This window comes from Pelodiscus sinensis, chromosome 5 (genome assembly GCF_049634645.1).
Source record: "Pelodiscus sinensis isolate JC-2024 chromosome 5, ASM4963464v1, whole genome shotgun sequence".
In the NCBI taxonomy this organism is placed as follows: Eukaryota; Metazoa; Chordata; order Testudines; family Trionychidae; genus Pelodiscus; species Pelodiscus sinensis.
Window position 1 is genome coordinate 15,469,444 of NC_134715.1, and position 24,219 is coordinate 15,493,662.

A 24,219-nucleotide genomic window follows, 5' to 3' on the forward strand; every position below is an offset into this window, starting at 1 on the left:
AGCCAACTCAGGCTCCCAGAGATCCAACTGAGGGACTGTTTCACTTCAGGGTAGACTTGGGCTGCGCCTAAGCTCTGGGAACCTCCCACTTCACATGGTCCTAGAGCCCAGGCTCCAGTCAGAACCTGGAAATCTACAACTGCAAATAAAGTCTCATAGCCCAAGTTAGCTTGCAGAGGCCAACTGTAGACACACCCTTATAGTCCTTGAGCCCCCAGAATAGTTTCCAAAAAAGGAAAGGAAGTCACTTTGCACATAAAATTGAAGACGACTCTTTTTCCCCGATAGCCTCTAAAAAGATCGGTCAATCGAATGTAGTTTCTCACATACATGTTAGACCTTTTTCTACATGTACAACTTTTCATTCAAATTAGGATTAGATAATTTCTAAGAGTAAAAGAATTCACTAAAAATCACAGGTTTCTGAATCCATCCCTACTTGATCCTAAAATAAACTAAGGAAGTATAGAAATCATGAGATACGCTTCTGGGGCCAAAGGAGCGCACTTCTCCCCAGGCTGCAGCAGCTCTATGCTGGGGCCGGGGGAGAGGCACATTCTTCTGAACCCAGCAGGGAGCTTCCACAGCCGGTGGAGAGGGGGCATCTCCCCGGCCATGGCAGCTCCGTGCATGGTAGCCCTGACCTGCTGCACAGAGCTTATTAGACAGCTGCTTGGCCAGATAGCTTAGAGTAGCGGTTCTCAAACTTTTTGGGCTCCAGAGCCCTTTACATGCGTAAAAATTGATGCGGAGCCCCTGCGGTCCACTGATTGTATGTGTTGTACTTATGCGGAGCCCCAGCAGTCCATGGATTGTATGTGTTGTACCTATCGATGCTTCCAGTTTGTCAACCTCGCGGAGCCCATGGAGATGTCTCGGCTCTGCAGAGCACAGTTTGAGAAACACTGACTTAGAGGGAACCCTGGTGTAGACAAGCCCTTAGAATGCTCTTCAGCTCTCCTGCCCCCACTATACCACCAGAGAAATTCTAGGTAAAGAGGAAAAAAAAAAAGTTGCTAGAAACAAGGTGTCAATGCCTATGTGGATTAATAGTAAGGTGCTTTGAGTCTAGTGTACAGAGCTTAAGCCCAAGAGGTAGTAATTTACCTGCCCTGGGCTGACGAAGACAGGGCATAGGGGTTTGGTTTTTTTTTCAGTCAAACCAGGTGTTTTATGAGTGGAAAATAATGTGTTCACATGTTATTTTAATTGACAGTATGACCTGGACAAGGGACAAAATGGAAAGTTCTGACCACACAACTCCTAGATCACAATCACCTAAAATGAAAAAAACATAAATCACAAGAGTCTTTGTTGCTTTTGTTCTGGAAGAATGCAGTTCTTGAAAACTCATTATGTAACAGCTCCTACTGCCAGCGTCTCTCAATACAACAAAGAAGGGAATTGATTGCATATGAGGGTGGAGACAAATGTACTCTCAAAATTAAGTGAGTTAGCTTTGAAAAACTAACTCAATAGAGCCTAAAGCACAGAGAAAACACATCTCAATTAAATGAAAAAAATTTGCCTCACTAAGACTTTTTTATTAAAGGTAATAATAGAGCCCCACAAAGGTGCTAGACACTATTCAGACATATAGGAAGATATTCCTTGTTCCAAAAAACTTACACTCTCTATTCTCAACCTCACCAGGCCTAAATCTTTGCTCTGTCGTTGAGAAATCAGCAATTTTCTCCAAGATTCAGGGGACCTTACAGGTTGGGAATTGTTGTTTGGCTCTGCTCCCTTATGTAAACCTGTTACAGAGGCTCCGAAGTGATAAGAGAAGTTGTTAGTTTGAGTAATAAATATGTACCAAATGTAATGCCTAGATAAACGTAACAATAAAAAAAGCTCTATGTGATTTGTGCAATATGTAATCCAGTTCTTATCATGTGCCACAGAACAATGATAAGTTTTTGCTTGTGTTGCTTTTATAGGAGTTGATAAAAAAAAAGACCACCACAAAGAAGGAAAGAAAAGGGAAATGTTTATATTATGTACATATTTTCAAGTGTACTACTGACACCTCTGCAGTTTACAGCTCCAAGACACAAACATCGTCCTTAAGAATAGGGTGCGGCAATGTACACACCCCACGCCCTGTTTTAACGACATGAACACGGGATCAATGAACTGACAGAAATTAGAACAAGAGACTATATAAGGGTATGTCTACACTACCCTGCTAGTTCAAACTAGTGGGGTAATGTAGGCATACCGCACTTGCAAATGAAGCCCGGGATTTGAATTTCCCGGGCTTCATTTGCATAAGCCGGGCGCCGCCATTTTTAAATCCACGAGGAGTCATTCCACGAGGAGTACAGCTAGTTCGGATTAGAAGCCTAATCCGAACTAGCTACTCCGTCCGCGTGTAGCCGCGCGGCACGGGGTTCGAACTAGCCGGGATTTAAAAATGGCGGCGCCCGGCTTATGCAAATGAAGCCCGGGAAATTCAAATCCCGGGCTTCATTTGCAAGTGCAGTATGCCTACATTACCCCGCTAGTTCGAAGTAGCGGGGTAGTGTAGACATACCCTAAGTTACTTGGTGAAAGAAATGTCAGCATAAATGAAGCTTTCCTTTGAAAACATTCAAAAGGTGAAAGCTATCACAGAGTAGCTCTGCTGGCAAATCCCATGGCAGTTGAGACTGTTGCCATAAACAAAAGTTTATGATCTATGCCACACAGAGAGAATGGAGAGAAAGCACTCCAAAAGCCAGTTTACACTTTATGACTTCAGACTTGTTACTGTAATATTCAAGGTGCAGGAATCTTCAAGTAATTTTTCTTTAAATTTCCCTGCAGATTTTTCCCCCACCACCTGAACATGTAAATTGGTGATAAAGGCAGGTACTAGGAAAAATGCTTCTTCTCCAGATAAGCCTGTGTGTAACGACTGTGTCTGTCAAGTAGGGTGTTAGTCTTGACCTTTAAAATACTGCCAGGATCAAGAATGGATACAGCCCTAATATGCAATAGCTAAGAGCGTTATGCAGCGAAGTCTTATTAATTGGCAGGGGAGTCATGATATGATGTTAACAGGTCTATAGGTAACAAACACCTGGTAGTCTGCAGGAACAGACACATCCGGAAAGGACCTCTACTCAACACAACACATCCCACTCTGGGCTTTGGCTGGGGAAGTATTTTTCACTCTTCCCTTTGGGCTGTAGAAAGCCTTGCCCTTTCTATTAGTTCACACATTACTTCAACTTTTATGTTAGAGACTTTGGCAGAAGGAGGCCTTTCCTCTTTTGTGATTGGTTACTGAATAAGCATCACACACCCGGTTTCTGAAACAAAAAATAATCCATTTGAGCCTCAATCCAAAACAGTTAAACCATGAATAACTTTATGTGAAAAATTAGTCCCAATGAAGTTAATGAGACCAGTGCTTCAAGTTAAGCGTGTGCTTTGCTGAATAAAAGCAAATGTATGTTCCTCTTTGCTCCTTGTTTTTCTGCTATTGTATGCAAAGCTGTTTGCCCTTTGCATATAGTTTAAAGGTGATATAATTCTTGAGAGAACATACACATTAGGGCAGTGGTCCCCAACGCAGTGCCCACGGGTGCCATGGCACCCGCTGGGACATTACTGTGCACCCGCCGAGTGATCAGAGCCAGCCCCGCCCGCGGGCACACGGTGCAAGGGCAGTGCCGGCCCCTGGGCGTGCAGCGTATGGGCAGCCCCGCCCCCAGGCGCGCGGTACATGGGCTGTGCTGGCCTTGGGCGCATGGCGTATGGGCATCCCCGCCCCTGGGAACGCAGCGCAGGAGCGGAGCCGGCTCCAGGCGCGCAGCGCGTGGGTGATGCCGGCTCCTGGGTGAGCGGCGCCAGCCCCGGAATTGCAGCGCATGGGTGGCACCGGCACTGGGCACACAGCACATGCACGGCCCCGGCCCCGGGCACCCGGCAGCCCCAAAAGGTTGGGGGCCACTGCATTAGGGACTAGCACAAATTGCTGGTACAAACAGTATTCCACCTATTTTGGAAAGACATTATCTCTCTTTATACACACCAAAATATGTAAACCTCAAAATCTGTATCAACAGTCAACATATAGTATAAGACAGGGAATTCAGAAAAGGTAAAATACATATATTATGCTTTGTAATATACCTTGACTGCAAATAATACTTTGCACATTTAAACTTATAAAGGGACCAGTGCTTAAACCAATGTATTAGAATTCTTTGAGACAGTCAAGAAATATGTGAATAAGGGTACGTCTAGACTACCGTGTTTTGTCGACGGAAGTTTTGTCGACAGATACTGTCGACAAAACTTCCGTCGACAATTTGCGTCCAGACACATGGAGTTCTGTCGACAAAGCAAGCCGCTTTGTCGACAGAACTCCGTAGTCTGGACGCAGTGTTACAGGCAATAACACCTTCTGTCGATAGAGTTCTGTCGACAGAAAGTGTTATGCCTCGTAAAATGAGGTATACCAGCGTCGACAAAACTGCGGAGTTCTGTCGACGTTATGTCGACAGAACTCCGCGGTAGTGTAGATGCTGGTATTGTTTTGTCGACAAAAGTCCACTTTTGTCGACAAAACTAGGTAGTCTAGACACACCCTAAGGATGATCAATGGATAGACTTTGGGAAAGGTCCAACACCAAAGGCTCTTAAGCAAAGTAAGCAGTGTTGTGATAAGAGAGAGGGTCCTCTTGTGGATCAGTTACTGGTTAAAAATAGAAAACAAAGAACAGAGGTAAATTGTGGGGTAACCACGAATCTGCACTGGGACCTATGCTGTGCAAAATATTTATAAATGATTTAAGAAAAGAGGGTGAACAGTGAGATGGCAACATTTGTATAAGATACTAAATTACTCAAGATATTTAAGGCCAAAGCAGCCTGCGAAGAATTCCAAAAGGATCTCACAAAACTGGATGACTGGGCAATACGATAGGAGAAATTCAATGTTCATGAGTGCAAAGTAATACACATTTGGAAAACATAATCCAAATTATACATACAAAATGAGCAAGTCTAAACTGACACTCAAGAAAGAGACCTTACAGCCATGGAGGATAGTTTTCTGGAAACATCTGCTCAATGAATAGTGGCAATACAAAGAGCTAAAAAATATTAGCAATTGTTAGGAAAAGGGATAGATAATAAGATAAAATATTATATTGCTACTATGTAAATCCACAGTACATCTATATCTTGAATACTGCATAGAGCAACCAGTACTATATCTCAATACAAGTATATTACAATTGAAAAAAGTACAGAAGAAGTCAAGAAAAATGACCAAGGATCTGAGGAGAGATTAAAAAGACTGGGGGTATGTCTACACTATAAAGTTTTGTCGGAAAAAACAGCCATTTTTCCGATAAAACCTCAGTTACGTCCACACTGCAATTGTGTTCCTCCAAAAGTAAATCAAAAGAACATAGGGGTTTTTCCAGCGTTGGTAATCCTCTCTCTATAAGGAAGAAGCCTTTTTAACATAAAAATGGCTGTACTGGGTCAGACCAAAGGTCCATCTAGCCCAGTATCCTGTCTGCCCACAGTAGCCAGCACCAGGTGCCCCAGAGAGGGTGGACCGAAGACAATGATCAAGCGATTTGTCTCCTGCCATCCTTCTCCAGCCTCTGACAAACAGGCCAGGGACACCATTTCTATCCTCTGGCTAATAGCCTTTTATGGACCTAACCTCCATGAAATCATCTAGCTTCTCTTTAAACTCTGTTATAGCCTTCACATCCTCCTCTGGCAAGGAGTTCCACAGGTTGACTACACGCTGTGTGAAGAAGAACTTCCTTTTATTAGTTTTAAACCTGCTACCCATTAATTTCATTTGATGTCCTCTAGTTCTTCTATTATGGGAACTAATAAATAACTTTTCTTTATACGCCCTCTCCACACCACTCATGATTTTATAGACCTCTATCATATCCCCCCTCAGTCTCCTCTTCTCTAAACTGAAAAGTCCCAGTCGCTTTAACCTCTCTCATATGGGACCTGTTCCAAACCCCTAATCATTTTAGTTGCCCTTTTCTGAACCCTTTCCAAGGCCAAAATATCTTTTTTGAGATGAGGAGACCACATCTGTACACAGTATTCAAGCTGTGGGCGTACCATAGTTTTATATAGGGGCAGTAAGATATTCTGTATCTTATTTTCTATCCCTTTCTTAATAATTCCTAGCATCCTATTTGCCTTTTTGACCACCGCTGCACACCGTGTGGACGTTTTCAGAGAACTATCCACGATAACTCCAAGATCTCTTTCCTGATTTGTCATAGCCAAATTAGCCCCCTCATACTATACGTATAGTTGGGGTTATTTTTCCCAATGTGCATTACTTTACACTTAATCCACATTAAATTTCATTTGCCATTTTGTTTCCCAGTCACTCAGTTTGGTGAGATCTTCTTGGAGTCCCTCAAAGTCTGCTTCTGTCTTGACTATCCTAAACAATTTGGTATCATCCACAAACTTTACCACCTCACTGCTTACCCCTTTCTCCAGATCATTTATGAATAAGTTGAAAAGGATTGGTCCCAGGACTGACCCTTGGGGGATATGACTAGTTACCCCTCTCCATTCTGAAAATTTGCCATTTATTCCTACCCTTTGTTTCCTGTCTTTTAACCAGTTCTCAATCCAAGAAAGGACCTTCCCTCTTATCCCATGGCCATGTAATTTACACAAGAGCCTCTGGTGAGAGACCTTGTCAAAGGCTTTCTGAAAATCTAAGTATACTATATCTACTGGATCCCCCTTGTCCGCATGTTTGTTAACCCCTTCAAAGAACTCTAATAGATTAGTAAGACATGTAAGAGCTCTTTCGGAAAAAGGTGTGTGTGGACGAGGAGGAGGGTTTTTTTTGTTTTTTTTCCGAAAAAAGAGGCCTGCAGGTGCCCTGGTGGACACTCCATCCAAATTAATCAGGACTCTATAGTTCCTGTCTCCTGGCCCCTCTTAAAGCTGCAGGCACCCTGGACAAGCCTTGTGGCAGGAAGCCGGCCAGAGAGCAGCACCTCACTGCGCGGCTCTCTCTGCCACAGGCCTTTCCACTCATGGCTCAGCCTCAAGCCCTCCGCAACTCCCCTGGCCCTCACAGGATTAAGTTCTACCAGTTTGTGAAATTTGTTTCCATGCAATATTAAACTTAATATAATAAACTGAAAAAAGCAAAAATGAATTGATGCACTTTTATTACAGTTTGGGTCAGAAATTTTATTTCTGAAGTATTTTAAGATACCCTTCTTCCCTCATCACTGGCTCATACCAGAAATAGTTAAAGAGTCCCCCTCCCCCACACCTCCAGCCCAGGAAACATAAAATTGAAGACATAAAAATAGCTTAGGGATGTATCCTGTTCATAAGAGTTTATTTGAATATTTTCCACAGTTCACAGCTAGCATCTTGGAAATACATTAGTCTTAAATCATGGATTTCTTAAATTCCATTTCTAAGAGTGTTAGGGCATTCTGAAATCTGGGGGGATCATGGTCCCCTTGCTTAATAGGCATGCAGCATAATGCTCTATTCCATGCGGATGGGAATATGACGCAGGCCCTATATAACGTGAAAGGTGCTGGCTGCTTTAAGATTAAAATATGAGCATCAGCATCATTTACAATATTCCTACAAAGCTACACACCAGTTTTATGTCCTGGCTCTATATTAATACTCTGAATAGAAACACATTTACCAATGTATTTTATGAAAAGAAAGGAACACTAACCTGCAGAAGAATGCAGCACTGTTAATGAAAGAGATTTCATCTGCTAGATCCATCTCCTGCAAACATGCACTGCTGTCAGTTAATCGGAGGCTGACCTGAGGAAATCCATATGACAACTCAGGCTGTGGCAAGAGGCATTCCTGTATAAATCCTTCCCTCGTGGACTTTGCAATCTAGAGAAGAAAAGAAAGAACAAAATGAAAATGAAAGATGAGCAAGGCAGCCTTTCCAGCTAATTGGTTACAGAAATACATGTTAGAATAGTGTATACATAACAAAGAATGGCAGGCTGCAAGACATGTGTATAAAATACATATGAACCAAATCTTTTACTAGATGAATACAATAAAAAAATGTAAAGACCGAAAAGATGTATCAGTTGATAACATAAGAGCGCCAATGAAATTAACCAAAAGATGGGAATTGCAGTCACCAGAAAGTTACTTTCAACATGATGACTATCGTAGATGACTAAAAGACAATTTTTTCTTGAGATCAAAAGGAAAAATAGACTGTGAAAGATAGGAAGTAGTAGCAATGGAATTAAAAACTGTTAGGACTGCTCATATTTTTAAACATTAAAGTTAATGTCAAAACAAACTGTGTGATTGCTCTCCAGAATAAATATATTTACAAGGATGCTCAAAAATAGCAAGGTTTAATTTTTGGAAAAATCTCTCAGTGATGAATCCCACACTCATACATTAATGCATGACTCTCACTGACATACACAGAGAGAGACAGACAGACTTTTACCCTGAAAGTATAGGAAGCATAAACAGGTCTCCAAAGAAAAAAAATTTACAACACAAGAAAAATATTAGTTCTTTAGAAGAGAGGTAGCTGTGTTAGTGTAACTTAAAACAAAAAACAAAATCAACAATGATCCTGTAGCACCTTAGAGACTAACAAAAGTATATAAATAGTAACATGAGCTTTTGTAGGCACAACCCACTTTTTCAGATGACAAATGGAATGGGCTGTGCCCAGGAAAGCTCATGATACTATTTATATACTTTTGTTAGTCTCTAAGGGTACGTCTACACTACAGCGCTAGTTCGAACTAAGTTAGTTCGAATTAGTTAATTCGAACTAAGCTAGTTCGAACTAACGCATCTAGAACTAAAAACTAGTTCGAACTAGCGTTTTGCTAGTTCGAACTAGTAAGTCCACATTGAGTGGACTCTGAACAGGGCTTAATGATGGCCGGAAGCAGTGCCGGCAGGGCATAAAAGGAGGACTTAGAGCATGGAGATGCTGTCTCAGGCTAGCCGAGGGCTGCGCTTAAAGGGTCCCGACCCCCACCCCGGACACACAGTTCTAAGGGGTGCCCCGCTTGCAAAGAAGTTCTGGCTTGGAGTGCCCTGAGTGCCCACACTGGGCACATCACACCACTCGGCCATCAGCCCGGCTGCACTTGCCGCAGGCTGCCATCTGGGGAGAGGGAGTAATTGGGGGGCTGCAGGAGAGCTTCCACCCCCAGAAGCCCGCAGAGCCAGCCCAGTCCTCCCCATCGGGGGCTCGTACCCCATTCCTCCCTCACCTCCTTCCACTTGCCCTTCCCTAGCCCCCCTTCTTATTGATGTACAAAATAAAGATAACGTTTCTTCCAACATTGACTCTGTCTTTATTGAACAAAACTGGGGGAGACTGGGAAAAGGAGGTGGGAGAGGGGAAGAGAAAGGCTGGGAGAGGGGAGGGCAACTAACATGATCAGGGGTTGGGAACAGGTCCCAGATGAAGAGAGGCTACAGAGACTGGGACTGTTCATCTTAGAAAAGAGGAGACGGAGGGGGGACAGGATAGAGGTCTCTAAAAGCAGGGGTTGGGTGGAGAGGGTGCATTCAGAAAAGTTCTTCCTGAGTTCCCATAAAGAAGGACTAGAGGACACCAAAGGAAAGGAATGGGTAGCAGGCTTGAAACTAGTAAGAGAAAGTTGTTGTTCTTGACAAAGCAAATAGTTAACCTGTGGAACTCCTTGCTGCAGGAGGCTGTGAAGGCTAGAACTAGAACAGAGTTGAAAGGGAAGTGAGATAAAGTGATGGAGGTTGGGTCCATGGAGTCCTATTAGCCAGAGGGTAGGAGTGGTATCCCTGCCCAAAGTTTGTGGAAGGCTGGAGAGGGATGGCACGAGACAAATGGCTTGGTCATTGTCTTCGGTCCATCCCCTCCAGGGTCCCTAGGGTTGGCCGCTGTTGGCAGACAGGCTACTGGGCTAGATGGACCTTTGGTCTGACCCAGTACGGCCATTGTAAGCTCAGGGCTCAGTGTCGGGGGTCTCAGTGGACCCCCTTGATTTTCATGCACACCTGGTCCTGGGTGGCCAGGCTGGCAGCTCTCCTGCCCTAGACGGCCACTTTCCTGTGCCTAGTGCGGAGATCGTGGACGAGGTCCACGATGTCCGCACTAGCCCAGGAAGGTGCCCGCCTCTTGCGGTCCAGGGCAAGCTCCTGGGAGCCGCCAGCCTGGTCCCGGCAAGAGGGGGTGGGCTGGGGGGCATCGGGTGGGTGGCTCTGTGCCGTGCCAGGTGCAGGGTCTGCTAGCTGGGTGCTGGCAGGCTTGCACCTGGCACGGGCACCGTAGCCAGCCCGTGCCCCTTTAAGGGGTCCGGGGCCGGGAGGGGGGCATAGAGTTTCCCTGGTGTTGGCCAGAGTGGCCACCAGGGAAACCTGGGGAGGGCTAGCCTCCCACTAGTTCGAACTAAAGGGCTACACAGCCCTTAGTTCGAACTAGCTAGTTCGAACTAGGCGTTAGTCCTCGTAAAATGAGGTTTACCTAGTTCGAACTAAGCGCTCCGCTAGTTCGATTCAAATTCGAACTAGCGGAGCGCTAGTGTAGCGCCTAGGAAAGTTAGTTCGAACTAACGTCCGTTAGTTCGAACTAACTTTCTAGTGTAGACATACCCTAAGGTACTACAGGGCCATTGTTGGTTTTTAAGTTGTAGTAGTTCTTTAGGAGAGCTACAGAAGTCTTGTAGGAATTAGGCGTAAAAAGGAGGGACTGGATGAATTTCCTTGAATTAATCAGGGGTACCAGGTTTGAAGACATTTTGGTGGTCCCAGAATGCCTAGATCCTGCACTCTTTCCCACCCAAAGTCCCTCCCCCCATACACACCTGCCTAAGCCTTTGAGATGGAGTTTGGGTGGGGGCTTTGGGCAGGCCCTTGGAGAGAGTTTGGGTGCTGAGTACAGGCTCTGGGCTAGGGTAGCAGTATGGGGTGCAGGAGATTGGGGTGCAAGAGGAGGTACAGGCTCTGGGAGGGAGTTTGGGTGCAAGAGCGGGTGAGGGGTCAGGCTCTGGGACTGTATTTAAGTTTGGGAGGGGTGTAGAGTGCAGACTCTGAGATGGAGTTTGGGTGCTGGGTGCAGGCACTGGGCAGGGGTAGATGGGGGTGCAGGATGGGGTATGGGGAGAAGGCTCTGGGAGGAGGTGGGGTGCAATGGGTGCAGCCCCTGGTACCTGGCACAACCACCTCTGTCAGTGGCTTCTAGGCAGGGGTGGGCCAGGGGAGTCTCCATGCACTGCTATCCATAGGCATTGCCCTCACAGCTTCCTATTTGATGCAGGGCCACTGGGGGCAGCATGCAGAGGCACCCCCAGAAGAATGCAGGTTTGCACATGTTGGCAGCCATTCTAGCCCTGCTGCTCTGCCTGTGGTGAGAGTCCCCAAGACATTTTTATATCAGCCGGCGAGCCATAGGACACAGAAGGGGGGTGCATGCGGGAGTGGCAGGCAGGACCAAGGGAGAGATTCGGCCCCAAACTGTGATGGAACCAGACCCAGGCCAGGAATATTCCTGGGGCCCAGGACCCATAGAACTCGCTGCCCATGGAAGTAATTACACATGGAACAACTGTTACTTGGGGAGAAAAGGGATTTATATTGTTCTGTTGCCAATGACGCCAATGTGTGGCCCATGACAAATTTTGTTTACAATTGCCCACGTGCAGGGTTGCCAGATTCCTCTGGTTTCAATCTCCATAGTTTTTTCCCCACCAGTGTTACTGAAGTGACACGCGTGTTAAAGAAAGGGCGTGTGAAGTGTGGTGGGAGGTGACTGTCCCTAAGACTGGCTGTGGCCTTTCTTCGGATCATGGATGTTTCCAGATCAGAGAGCCCTGGGGCCAGGAGCTCAGTGGCAGCCTGGCTGGGGCTGATATTCTAGCCAGGACAGAGAACGAGGAGCCAGCTGAGGTGAAAAAGGAGCCAGCGGCAAGGAGGGGCAGCAGGCTGGGAGAGGGGGAGGGACAGTGGCAGGGGACCTCCCTGGTCTGGCAAATTACCTTTTTCAGGACCAGTCACGTCCTGAAGGTTCTGGACCAGGGAGGTCCAACCTGTGTAATACCACTGCTGGGTGGTGCTGTGTATCACATACAAACTCTGAGGAACAATTATGCTTGAAGGACCACATCTAAGGCTAGGATTTTCATTGCACAATTACAACACATCAGTTACACACAGAGATGAAAAGAAATGCTTCATTCTCTATTTAATACTATTTGCAACTTAGCAACATGACAACATTGTAGTATAACACCATATTAATGTGGTTATTTGCCCCACAACATAACACACAAATAGGAACAATGTACTTTTATCCTAACTTCACTGCGTTTTTTACATCCTTTTTGGCCCAAATTCTGTTTTCATTTACACCCATATAAAACTGGAGCAACTCCCTTTCATTGAATAAGATTATTCTGCAACTAGAACCTCTTTCATCCAGATGAATGACTGAAAGACAATGCCCATTATCTGGTACTACAGTTTTTAAGTGAGTCTATGAAAAAAATACCATAATGACAATGATAAGGACCCTGGATACTGCATCAAAAAATGAACAGTGAAAAATGAACTTCTCAAGAGGTTTAGCATAGATCCGTGAGGCATGCAGATGAGTGAACTCTTGCAACAGGGTGAATCACCAGCACCACTGGCCATTTGTTCATACCCTAGTCATGTCCAGGAATGAGGAACCACAAAGTGACATAGTGCTCTCCCATCAGCCCACAAGGTGGATGGTATTGCCCATAATGGCCCCACCTTGGCACAGCAGCAAGACTCAATAGACTGCGGTTCAGTGTCCCCTCCTTTCCTTCCCCTTCCCTCCTGACACACATCTATTTTCAGTGAGGATTTGAGTTTGTTGTTTACCAAACTGCAGCCACAGAGCCAGAGGCTCAGCTAGTGATTTTTACACTGGCACAGCAAATGCAACATTCCCTGCAGAATCCGGGAAAAAAATCAGGTCATGTAGCTATCATTCCTCCCTCACAGCAACAACAAAGAAATGTTAGAAATGTTCTCACATAGCAGAAAACTCACTGATCGATATCAAGACGCCCTGTAACACAGTAGATCAGAAGCCAAGAAGTAAACGTCTAACCTTCACCTTCCTTGTGTTGAGAACAACAGCCATAGCTATCCTAGGGAATTTCTACCCTTGATTTTAACATCAAGCCTGCACAGCTTCCCGGATCGCCGGGAGCCAGTGCTTACAGCTTCAGCCCCACGGGGGGAGAAAATGGATGCCGAGGTTCAGGGCTTCCAGCATGCAGCATAAACACTTGCCTGGACTGGATGAAATTAAGCAGGAGCCTGGATCCAGCCCGTGGGCCAGAGGTTCCCCACTCCTGTTCTACACACTGGCCTGACAAAGGCTGGTTAAGAACAGGAGTCCAAGGGCTATACAGTGAAAGCTAGTAAGGGTAAATGTCATGAATTTGGGAGGTTAAAAATGTAGACAAGTTTCCCTTCCCCAATCCCTCACCCTTCGACTCTTTCCACATTCACCAAGGATATTCTTCAGCCTGGGTCATACCCCAGCATAGGTTGCATAGGCAGAGTTGTCAGGTGTCTGGTTTTCGCCTGGACTGTCCATTATTTGGGTCACCCATCGGGTTAAAAAAAAAAAAAAAAAAAAAAAAAACAGAAAATACCGGACATGTGAAATGTTCACATGTCCGGTATTTCCTCTTTCCTTAGGATGGAAGCCCGGTGGGGACAATTTTCCCCTGCCACATCTGGGAGTGTGTGGAGGGGGAGAGGTGAGTGAGGAGTATGGGGCCATTTAAAGGCACAACACCCCTCCTTTTTTTTTTGATCAACAACTTTGGTCTCCTCCCCCTCTGCCCTTTTTTTTGGCTCAACAAAATTTTTTCCCCAGTGTTTTTTTTTGGCGGTGTGTTTGGTATTTTTTGTTAAACCGTCTGGCAACCCTGTGCATAGACAATCCTGTGACAGTCAGGAGGACAGAATCCTCCCTTTGCAAGCTCTACAGCAGCAGGGCCCTCACATGGCTGCCCTAATACAGTCAGCACTAGCAACCTTTGCCTCCTTGTGCTGGGGTTAATAGATTTATGGGTTCTGCCCTGAAGTCCTGCCTATTTATGTCTGTCCCATCCCCCTCTCTGCAAGGAGCCCTGCCTCCAGCTCATAAGAGCCACATTGCTGGGGTCTGCTGTTGCACTCTGTTAGGGTCAGTATTTGCTGCAATCCCAAATGTATCCTTAATTCCTCACAAACAGGGCAATGCTAACACTATATAGCAAATTTGTGTGGGTTACTATTCTCCTAAACAAAAATCAGAAACTCTCTGTTGTGTTCAAAGGTCAGCCCAAGGGAGGCAAAGCTATTGCATACATGAGAAGTTATTTGTAGTTATTGAGGAATGATTTTTTTTTTAAAGGCAGGATTTTGCTTTGGGAGATGCCTTAAAAATTCTGTACATTTCCCACCATATCCACAAAAGTGTTAACCTCACTATGATTGTTATCAATGTCTTGCATTCCCACCCACAGAACACAGTAATCATGTTAAAAATAGGAGTTGCTGAAGACTGCACTGGAGAAAAAAAGAGAGTTACTCTCCCTGTGCACTAGCGAGGTTTCTTCGAGATGTGCGTCCCTGTGGGTGCTCCACTCTGGTGCGTTCTTACGCTGGTGCCCGGAGATTTTTCTAGCAGTGCTCTGCTGCACCGCATATGCTCTATCACTAATCTGTGCAAGTAAGGGAACCAAGTTTGCCTCAACCATGCTGGTGCAATCAAGACCATAAGAGCGCATTCTTGCCTGATTTTCATGATAATTCTGTGCATTAAAAGAAACAGTGGGAACACGTATAGGAGGGTTGTGCCCCATTTCCGCAGAAAGTGTCTTCTACAGATTCCTTTCCCTGGGCTGCTCTGGAGCAGAAAAGACGGAATTTTTTATTGGCTTGGATTGTGAATAGATCTAGGTGTGGCTGTCCCCATTTGAGGAATACTTCATTGAGGGCTCAAGAGCCTATTTCCCATTCATGATGGTCTGGGAAGATACGGCTGAGGGAGTTTGCTGTCACATTGAGTACCCCTGGGAGGTAGGTGGCTAGGGGGGTGATGTGGTGTGTAATGCACCAGTTCCATAGTCTCAATGCTTCCATATGCAGGGAAGTAGACTGGGCCCCACCCTGACAGTTGATATAATACATGTACATGATATTGTCTGTCATGACATTGGTTGTCTTGTGAGATATGTACTCTAGGAAATGACAGCATGCATAATGGACTGCCCTGAGTCTTAGCAGGTTGATGTGTAATGTTTGTTCGCTAAACTACCATTTGCCTTGTACAGTGTGGGGTCCCAAGTGGGATGGATCTGTAGTGATGGTAACCGTGGGGGTTAGTTGTTGAAAGGATACCCCCTGTAGTATGTTGGTTGGTTCCGTCCACCAGTCCAGAGAGTTGAGGGCATGTGGTGGAATAGTGATGGTTTTGGAGAGGGGATCTCTGGAGGGAATATAGAGAGTAGCTAGCCAACACTGGAGGCACCTCTTGGGTAGTCTGGCCAATCGCACCACACAGGTGGTTGCAGCCATGTAGCCCTGAATTTTGAGGCATTTGCACACTGTTGTTGTTGGGGTTGCACATGCTGCCATTATGAGGTTCTGAAGGGCTCTGAATCTGTATTTTGGTAACACTGTCCTGGCTGAAATGATATTGAAGCGTGCCCCTATGAACTCCAGAGTTTGAGGGGGTTGGAGTATAAATTTTTGGTAGTTTATGTGAAAACCAAGTTCGAGTAGGAGGTTGATGGTCGTATTGACCATGATCAGTGCTTCTTGAAACGATATGCCCTTTCTTAGGCAGTTGTCGAGGTATGGAAATACTATTGTGCCTTGGTGTCGTAGGTCTGCCATAACAACTGCCTGAGTCTTGGAGAAACTCTGGGGGGCTGTTGGAAAGCCAAATGGGGGAACTCAATATTGGTAGCATTAGTCTCCCACCATAAAGTGTAGGAAATGTTTGTGAGCAGGATGTATCGTTATGTGGAAGAATGTCTCTCGAAGGTCGAGAGCTGAGAGCTGATCTCCTTGAAGGCTGGAATAATTGTGGCTAATGTTACCATCTTGAGCCTTCTGTATGTTACGTATTTGTTGAGCCTCGTTAGATCTAAAATGGGTCTCCACCTACCAGTTTTCTTTTGGTTTAGGAAGTATGTTGAATAGAATCCCCTCCCTTGAAAGGCTGTTGGCACTGGCTCTATCGCTCCTATATGCAGAAGGTGTTGGACCTCCTATTGGAGGAGGATGTCATGACAGGGGTCCCTGAAGAGGGACATGGAGGGGTGGGGATGGGTAGGGGGAATAGCGATGAAGGGGATGGAGTAAGCCCACTTTGATGAGCTCCAGTACCCATCTATCTGATGTTATTTGTGCCCACTGGTGTAAAAAGGTCTGGAGGCAGTGACTGAACTGTAGTTGTCCAGTTGATGATGTGGCCATAGCAGGGGTGTCTCTGGTTCCTAACCAAACCTTAAAATTCGCTGCTTACATGAAGAAGGCTGGGACACTGTGGGTTGCTGCTGGTGCTGAGGTCTGTGCTGTTGAGCTCTGTGTTTTTGTCTAAAATTGTACCAAGGTTGCTGTCTGTACTGCTCCATAGCTCTTGGATAGGTGTTGTATCTGAACTTCTTACTAGGTGGTGTGTACATGCCAAAAGTTCTGTGTGTTGTTTGGGAGTCCTTCACAGAGTCTAAGACTTCATCCGTTTTTGCAGCAAAAAGGTTAGTTTTATCGAATGGGAGGTCGATTTTGTGCTGTAGCCCCTTGGGTACACAGGATGCCTGGAGTCATGAAGCCCTACACATGACAATGGTGGTTGCAGCGGTGCATGCTGCGGTGTTGGCCATGTCTTACCCTAAGCAATTATTCTAATAAACTTTTTCATAAGCTAAGCAGCCGCCTAGCTTGGCCCTGATCCTCCCCCCTGTTCAATCTTAGATGTTTCAAGCAGGCATCCTAGGTAAGTGGGGGTAAGGGAGGTTTCCTGGCTTCTGGCGACTGTCCCTATCATTTGCCCAAGGTGAGAATTCTTTGGTTTCAGTTCAAGTTCCAAAATGGGTTTCAGCATAAGGTGGCCTGAGCACATGACTTTGCAGGACCAACCACAGTTTGGGATTTCTGGAAAAATATGATTACTTACCTTTGGTAAATGTTCTTTGAGATGTATTGCACATGTCCAGTCCAATAGGTGGTGCATGTGCTGTGTGAACAATCATTGTAAAGCTTTTCCCCTAGCAAGGGACCAGGCTGGCCTGCAGACTCTGCAGCTATTGTCAAGAGCCATCACCCAAGAAGAACGATGTCTCTATGGAGACTGTGGCAGTACCATAGCTGGCCTTCCTTTATGGCGTGGTCCCACAGCTATAGGCGTGGGTGGCACTGGCATTGACAGGATTTCCTGTGCTGCCTGCTCATAGCGTTCCAATAGGTGACATGCAAGCAGTTTACCTGGAGGAAGGGTTGGAGATCAATGCGCAGCTCTCTGGAGAACTACCCTCCCAAACGCTGCAGCATCCCAGGCTTGCTGCGTGATGGTGCAGTGTCTCATGAATGTGTGTATGGAGAACCACGTCACTGCTCTGCAAATGTCCTGACCGGGGACTTGCACAAGGAATGCCAGCAAGGAAGCCTGCACCCTTGTGGAGTAAACGGTTAGGATCAGAGCTGGGACTCTGAGCAGGTCCTGATGCAGGACGTGATCTAGGAAGAGAGACACTGGGACAAGATGGGAAGTCCCCTCATCCATTTTGTTATTTCAATAAAGAATTGTGGTGATTTACAAAACAACTTAGCGCATTCAATGTAAAAATGTAAATACACCTGACCTCCATGGGCAGAAAAATGTCCTGGTTGACATGAAAGTGTCAGAAACGCCAGGAGCTGACAGAGTTGCCCCTTTTCCTTATAAAAGCCCTGTGACGGGGTGTCTGGCCCGCACTGGCTTTTTAAGGGTAAAACCCAGCCCTGGGAGAGGGCTGAGTGCAAAGCCCACAGCTGAGACAGGTATTGCCCATTAGGGCCCAGCTGTGCACTGTATAAATAAGGACTCCAGGAGTGTGGAAGGGCAAGACTCTTGTTCTAGCTGGGGAGCAGGAGGGAAGCTGGAGGCTTCCTGGGACAGAGCAGTGCTGGGGAAAAGCAGGCAGGGCTAGGGAAGCTCTGGCCTAACCTCATTCTCAGGCTGCAGAGCCGTAGGTCTCAGAGTGCTAGGGCTGCAGGGAGGCAAGATAGGCAAAAGCAGCAGGCCTGCCCCCATCCAATGATGAGTGGCCATTTCAGACTGCAGTTTACCCCTGTGGCAGGGGTAGATGACGACTGGCAGTGGGTCAATTAGGCAAGGTGGGCAGAGGAAAAGAAAGAGTTACTCACTTTGGGTGTGTCTAGACTACAGGGTTTTATCGACAAAAGTGGACTTTTGTCGACAAAACTAAACCTGCGTCTACACTTCCGCTGAGTTCTGTCAACATAACGTCGACAGAACTCAGCAGTTTTGTTGACGCTGGTAAACCTCATTTTACGAGAAATAACGCCTTTTGTCAAGTGAGTTCTGTCAACAGAAAGCATTATTGCATCTAAACTGTCCTTTGCAGCTACACTGCCATGTCGACAAAGCAGCTTGCTTTGTCGACAGAACTGGATGTAGTTTAGACACTCTTTGTCGACAGAAGCCTGTAGTCTAGACATACCCTTTGTGCAGTAATGGTGGTTCTTCGAGATGTGTCCCCATGGGTGGCTCCACTCTGGGTTCTGGTGCGTTCTTGCGCCAGCGACTGGAGACTTTTCTAGCAGTTTCTACTGTGCCGTGCACATGCCACAGTACCCCCTTGTGTCATTGGAATCCATTAGGCACACGCGGCACAGCTCCTCTATTCCTTCTCTACCCGTTGGAGCATAAGGCTCCAAAGCAGGGGAAGAAGGGAGGGTAGTGGAGCATACACTGGGACACATCTCGAAGAACCACCGTTACTGCACAGCTTCTTCTTTGAGTGGTCCCCATGGGTGCTCCACTCTGGGTGACTACAGAGCAGTTGTCAGCTCACAGAGGTGGGTTTGGAGCCATGTGGTAGTCACTGTGGACAGTACCATGTGTCCCACTGCCATGGAAGATGTAACACTGCTCTACAGCCAAAATGCTTCTGAAATAAATGTAGTCAAACTTTACTAATTCTGGGTCACTGAGAACGAAAATGATGCTTAAAATTGTTGATTGGCTCTAGTTTTCAAGATATGCTATTGGGTCAGTATATACAACCCTTGACTTGTGAGTGGCAGAGGATAAGTGAGTTATAAAGGGAAGGGATCTCAGTTTAAACCAGAAATTACTAAAATACATCTTTGACTGGATCTATGAATAAATCTATGACTGGGTTTGGACAGTACTTGCTTTTTAGGTAAAACAATGAATGATGCAATCTGAAGCTGGTATTGCATCATACATGATATGAATTGCATCATGTTATTCCTAGAAGTCATGGAGCTTACATCACTCTGCTGAACAAATTGCCCTATATCAGCTCTAGAAATCATACAGTGTCGTGCTCTCTTATTTGTCAGTGTTTGATTTTGCAAAGGGACACATTTCTGTTTAGCCAAAGTGAGCAGAGATGTCTCGTACTTGTGTGAACAGTGCAGATAACTTCTGCTATGTTTGTGGTGAAGTGACTTTTGCATCACAAAAGCGCAGTATAACCACTATGGTTAAGAAAGCCTATCACCTATATTTTGGCTCCAACAGTCATTGGAACCTGGGAGGAAAAGTGTTCAGCATCCACCACTTGTTGAATCAAGGAAGATTTTGTTACCACCCTTACACATCAAGCTGGGTCTGATGAAGAACTTTGTCAAGGCCATGGAAAAAACACAAGCAGCTTTCAAGTACAGGCAGTCCCCGGGTTACGTACAAGATAGGGACTGTAGGTTTGTTCTTAAGTTGAATTTGTATGTAAGTCGGAACTGGTACATATTGTAGGGGAAACTCTAGCCAAACATTTCTCCAGAGCTCAGTTTTATTCTCCCACACCTCACTTCCCTCAGTCCTTTATTCTCAAGCTGAGGTATCTGCTGAGAAAAGCCGCTCCGCATCTCCCTGGTCTGCTGGGGGAGGGGCGCTAGCTTCACGTCTCCCTGGTCTGCTGGGGGGAAGCAGCTAGTGCGGGGTTGCCTCACCGCATTTGTAAGTAGGGATCTGATGTAAGTCGGATCCATGTAACCCGGGGACTGCCTGTACCTCCGTGGAAAATTTCCAAGGTTAAGTGAAGCTAAGATAAAGGAAGGTGTCTTTGTTGGTCCTCAGATTCGTGAACTTCTTTGAGATGATGCATTTGACGATGCACTGCGTGGCAAGGAAAAGACGGCATGGAAAGCCTTCCAGTTAGTGGCAATAAATTTTCTCGGAAACAACAAGACAGACAACTACAGGTTGTTGGTGGAAAACCTCCTCAAGGCATACAAAAGCCTTGGTTGCAACATGTCACTAACGATACATTTTTTGCACTCTCATCTAGATTTTTTTCCACCAAACTACAGAGCAGTGTGCGACGAGCACGGCGAGCGATTTCACCAGGACATTGCAACAATTGAGAAACGCTATCAGGGCAAATGGAGCCCATCAATGCTTGCAGACTATTGCTGGACAGTGACAAGAGATGCTCCATTTAATGAATACAAGAGACAAGCCAAGAAGCATTGAGTAGACACTGAATAGGACTAAACTATGTACATAATAGTTTTTTGCCTTTTGTTTCATAATAAATTTTATTTATATAACCCTTTTGCTGATTTTTAAAGTGTTACATAAACAGGACAGGTGAAATATTATCATGTAAAGCAACCATAAACACATGAAAAGACCTAGGTTTACAATTTATGATTAAATCTCTACTATCTACACAATATACATAGACGTAAAATGTAAAAACTTAAATATCTTGGAAACAGTAGCCAATCAGTTGTTTTAATTGTCATATTTGAATTCAGCACATCAAAATACATAATAAATAGCACATTTTATCTCTGAAGCAGATGACTTCTAAAAAATTGTAGACCAGTGTAAATGAAGAGGAGAAAGTGTAATGTTGCGCGAATGTGTGGTCAGATGACCAGGTGTTCGTGTTGCAGATGTCTTGAAGAGGAACACTGCTAAGGAAGGCAGTTGTGAAAGACATCGCTCTGGTGGAATGAGCTGTGTTGCTTTCAGGTAAGTCTTTGTCATATAATGTATAACATGTTTGAATACAGGAGGTGATCCATTTCAAAATCCTCTGAGATGAAACTGCTTGTCCTTTGGTTTATTCAGCGTAGGACAAAAACAACGTAGGGGAGACTCGCCAGGGTCTGGTTCGTTCCACATAAAACTCCAGTGCTCTACAGATATCGAGAGTGTGCCATGCGGCCTGAACTGGATTGGCATGCGGCTTAGGAAAAAAGGCAGGTAAGTGTATGGGTTCGTTGACGCGGAAGGGAGAAGGGACTTTGGGGAGGAACTTCGGGTGGGGTCGGAGTATCATTCTGTCCTTTGTGAACACCGTGTATGGGGCTTCAGCCATCAAGGCGGTGAGTTCGCTCACCCTCCTACTGGAGGTTATTGTGACCAGGAAGGACACCATCATGGAAAGGTGAGACCAAGAACAGGTGGCTAGAGGCTCAAACGGTGGCTTTGTCAGGCTTTTTAGAACATGTTTCAGATCCCAGACAGGGATCAGAGGGCAGACGGGTGGGAAAGTGTTTTGCAGGCCCTTAAGGAACCATTTTGTTATCAGATTAGCGAGGAAGGAAACCCGATCGGTGGAATGATGAAAAGCTGCTATGGCAGCAGCGTGGACCTTGATGGTGCTAAGAGTGAGGCCTGACTGTTTCAGGGATAATAAGTAGTCCAACAAAATAGGGAGGGGGGCGGACTCCGGATGTGTTGTATGTGAACAATTAAACCAGTGAGAAAATCTATTCCATTTATATAGGTATGTTCTCCTGGTGGACTGTCTTCTACTGTTGATCAGTATCTCTTTCACTGGCTCTGAAAAGGAATTTTCGGCATCCTGGAGCCATGAAGGAGCTAGGCATGGAGATGAAGCTTGTGGAGTTCTGGATGGAGAGTCCTCCTGTAATTCTGTGACAGGAGGTCATGATGGAGTGGGAAGAGATATGGGTCCATCATCACCATCTTGTGAAGGTAAGGATACCACATCTGTCTAGGCCACGCTGGTGCCACTAGTATGACCCGAGCTTGGTCTGTCCTGATCTTGTTGAGGACTTTGTGTAGGAGAGGAAAGGGAGGGAAGGCGTAGAGGAGAGGAGTATCCCACCTGATGGAAAAAGCATCTCCTAGGGAGTGTCTCCCTAAGGCTGTTCTGGAGCAGTAGAGACGACACTTCCTGTTGTTTTTCATGGCAAAGAGGTCTATGTCTGGTTGGCCCCCCTGATAGAATAGCAGAGAAAAAGTATGTCTGTCTATCTCCCATTTGTGTTGATCGTAGAATGTGCGGCTTAGGGCATCCGCTGTGACGCTGAGTACCCCAGGAAGGTCAGAAGCTATTGGGGTGACCTGATGTGCCAGGCACCAGTTCCATAACTTGATGGCTTCCGTGCAAAGGGATGGGGACCGTGCACCCCCCTGCCGGTTGATATAATACATGCAGGAGGTGTTGTCTGTCATGATGGTAATGGACTTATGAGCTATGTACGGTTCGAAGTGTTGGCATGCATATCTGAGTGCTCGTAATTTGAGGAGGTTGATATGAAAGGTTTGTTCCATGAAGGACCATTTGCCTTGTGATGTTCCCTAAATGGGCTCCCCAACCCGTAAGTGAGGCATCTGTCGTAATTGTGAGTATGGGGGGTTGGTGCTGGAATGATTTAGGTGAAGGAGATTTGAGGTAAGCCATATGCAGATTGCCTCTGGACATAGGCTTTCTGCAAGAGAGACAGTTCTTAAACCTCCATTGCATGCCACAGGGGGAAACTTGAACAGAGAACAAAAAATAAACAAAAAGCAAGGAGGGCAGACCCCCAACTAAAACTATCAACTAACTCACTCTTAACAGTAACAGCTAACTGACTATGAGCAGGCAACAAGCGAAGAAAACAGCTACGGTTGTCTTGCAGAACAGGAGAACAAATGCTCCAACAACCCTCTCTGGCAGTAAGAATGAACTGGGGGGAGTGGTGCCGCTCCAGGGGGCTCCACAGGTATTGCAAGGGGGAAAGGCTTCTGACCAACATGTACACAACACCCCCACTCACCTACTGGAATGCACATGAGCAATCACTGGAAGAAGAATAAAACCATTCACAGGTTGCTGGCTTGATCAGAGAGCCATTAAGTTTCTATAGTATCAGTAATGGCTCTCATTAGTACATTTAGAATTATAATCAGTTCCAACCTTCATATTTCTAATTTCATATACAGTGTAAGAATGACACATGCACAAAAATAGGATACATTCATTCAACAGATTATAACTTTTAAATTGATATGTTACATGAGATATTTTGTCTAAAGCATCTCCAAGATATGCATATTCATAAACCATGGGGGGAACCCCATTACAAACAGAGCGGTGTGCCTGCCAATATACCCATTTTACTGTACCTTGCTTTGTGGCATTGACTTCGGTGCCTCTCTTTCTAAAGTTCTTGTCAGACTGATTGGCAGGGACTGCTCACAGGTGGCCTGAAATAAGGAGACCCCAAAAATAAAGAGAAAATAAAATATTTAAAACTCAACATGCACACACAAGAGAGCAACTACACAGCAAAAGCGCATCAAAAAAGTGATCCGCTTTTTTGAAAGATAGCATCCATTCAGTGTGGACGCTATCTTGCATTTAAGCTGTGATTACTATGGACAAAGTGGCCACCAGGGCACCTGTGCTTTTTCGTCTTCTTGCAAAAGAACTCCCTCTTCCCTGTCTGCACACACAACTTGTTCCAAAAGAGCTCATTCGGAAAAAGGATTCTTCCTCATAGAAAGAGGCTTACCAATGTCGGAAAAAACAGTGGTGCTGCATGGGGACCACGGTGCTGCATGGGGTGCTGCATGGGGACCAAACGGCCGCTTGTGCCGCTTCCTCCCCCGCGGCGGCCTGGCTGAGTGGCGCAGAAGTCAACCGAGCACCACGGCGGGAGGCAACAGCGCTGCCCAGAGGGAACAGCCATCGTTTCAGCATTACAGAGTCACAGACATTGGGC

The 24,219-nt window shown here is 45.7% G+C and overlaps 1 protein-coding gene across 9 annotated transcripts in view; it reads right to left on the reverse strand.

Moving 5' to 3' along the window:
- Nucleotides 1-24,219, reverse strand: part of FAM13A (family with sequence similarity 13 member A) — a 335,143-nt gene that overhangs the window by 119,017 nt on the left and 191,907 nt on the right. For 7 of the 9 annotated variants that reach the window (XR_012904023.1, XM_075929587.1, XM_075929581.1 and 4 more), the window contains exons 6-8: nt 24,010-24,165; nt 23,621-23,701; nt 7,712-7,884 (exon numbers count right to left, since the gene is read on the reverse strand). Coding sequence is in view for 8 of the 9 variants with exons in the window: in XM_075929587.1 (XP_075785702.1) it covers nt 7,712-7,884; nt 23,621-23,701; nt 24,010-24,165 (410 nt within the window). In the remaining variant the exon portion in view is untranslated. The remainder of the gene's footprint in view (nt 1-7,711; nt 7,885-23,620; nt 23,702-24,009; nt 24,166-24,219) is intronic. The other 2 variants (XM_075929583.1, XM_075929584.1) reach the window with 2 other exon arrangements.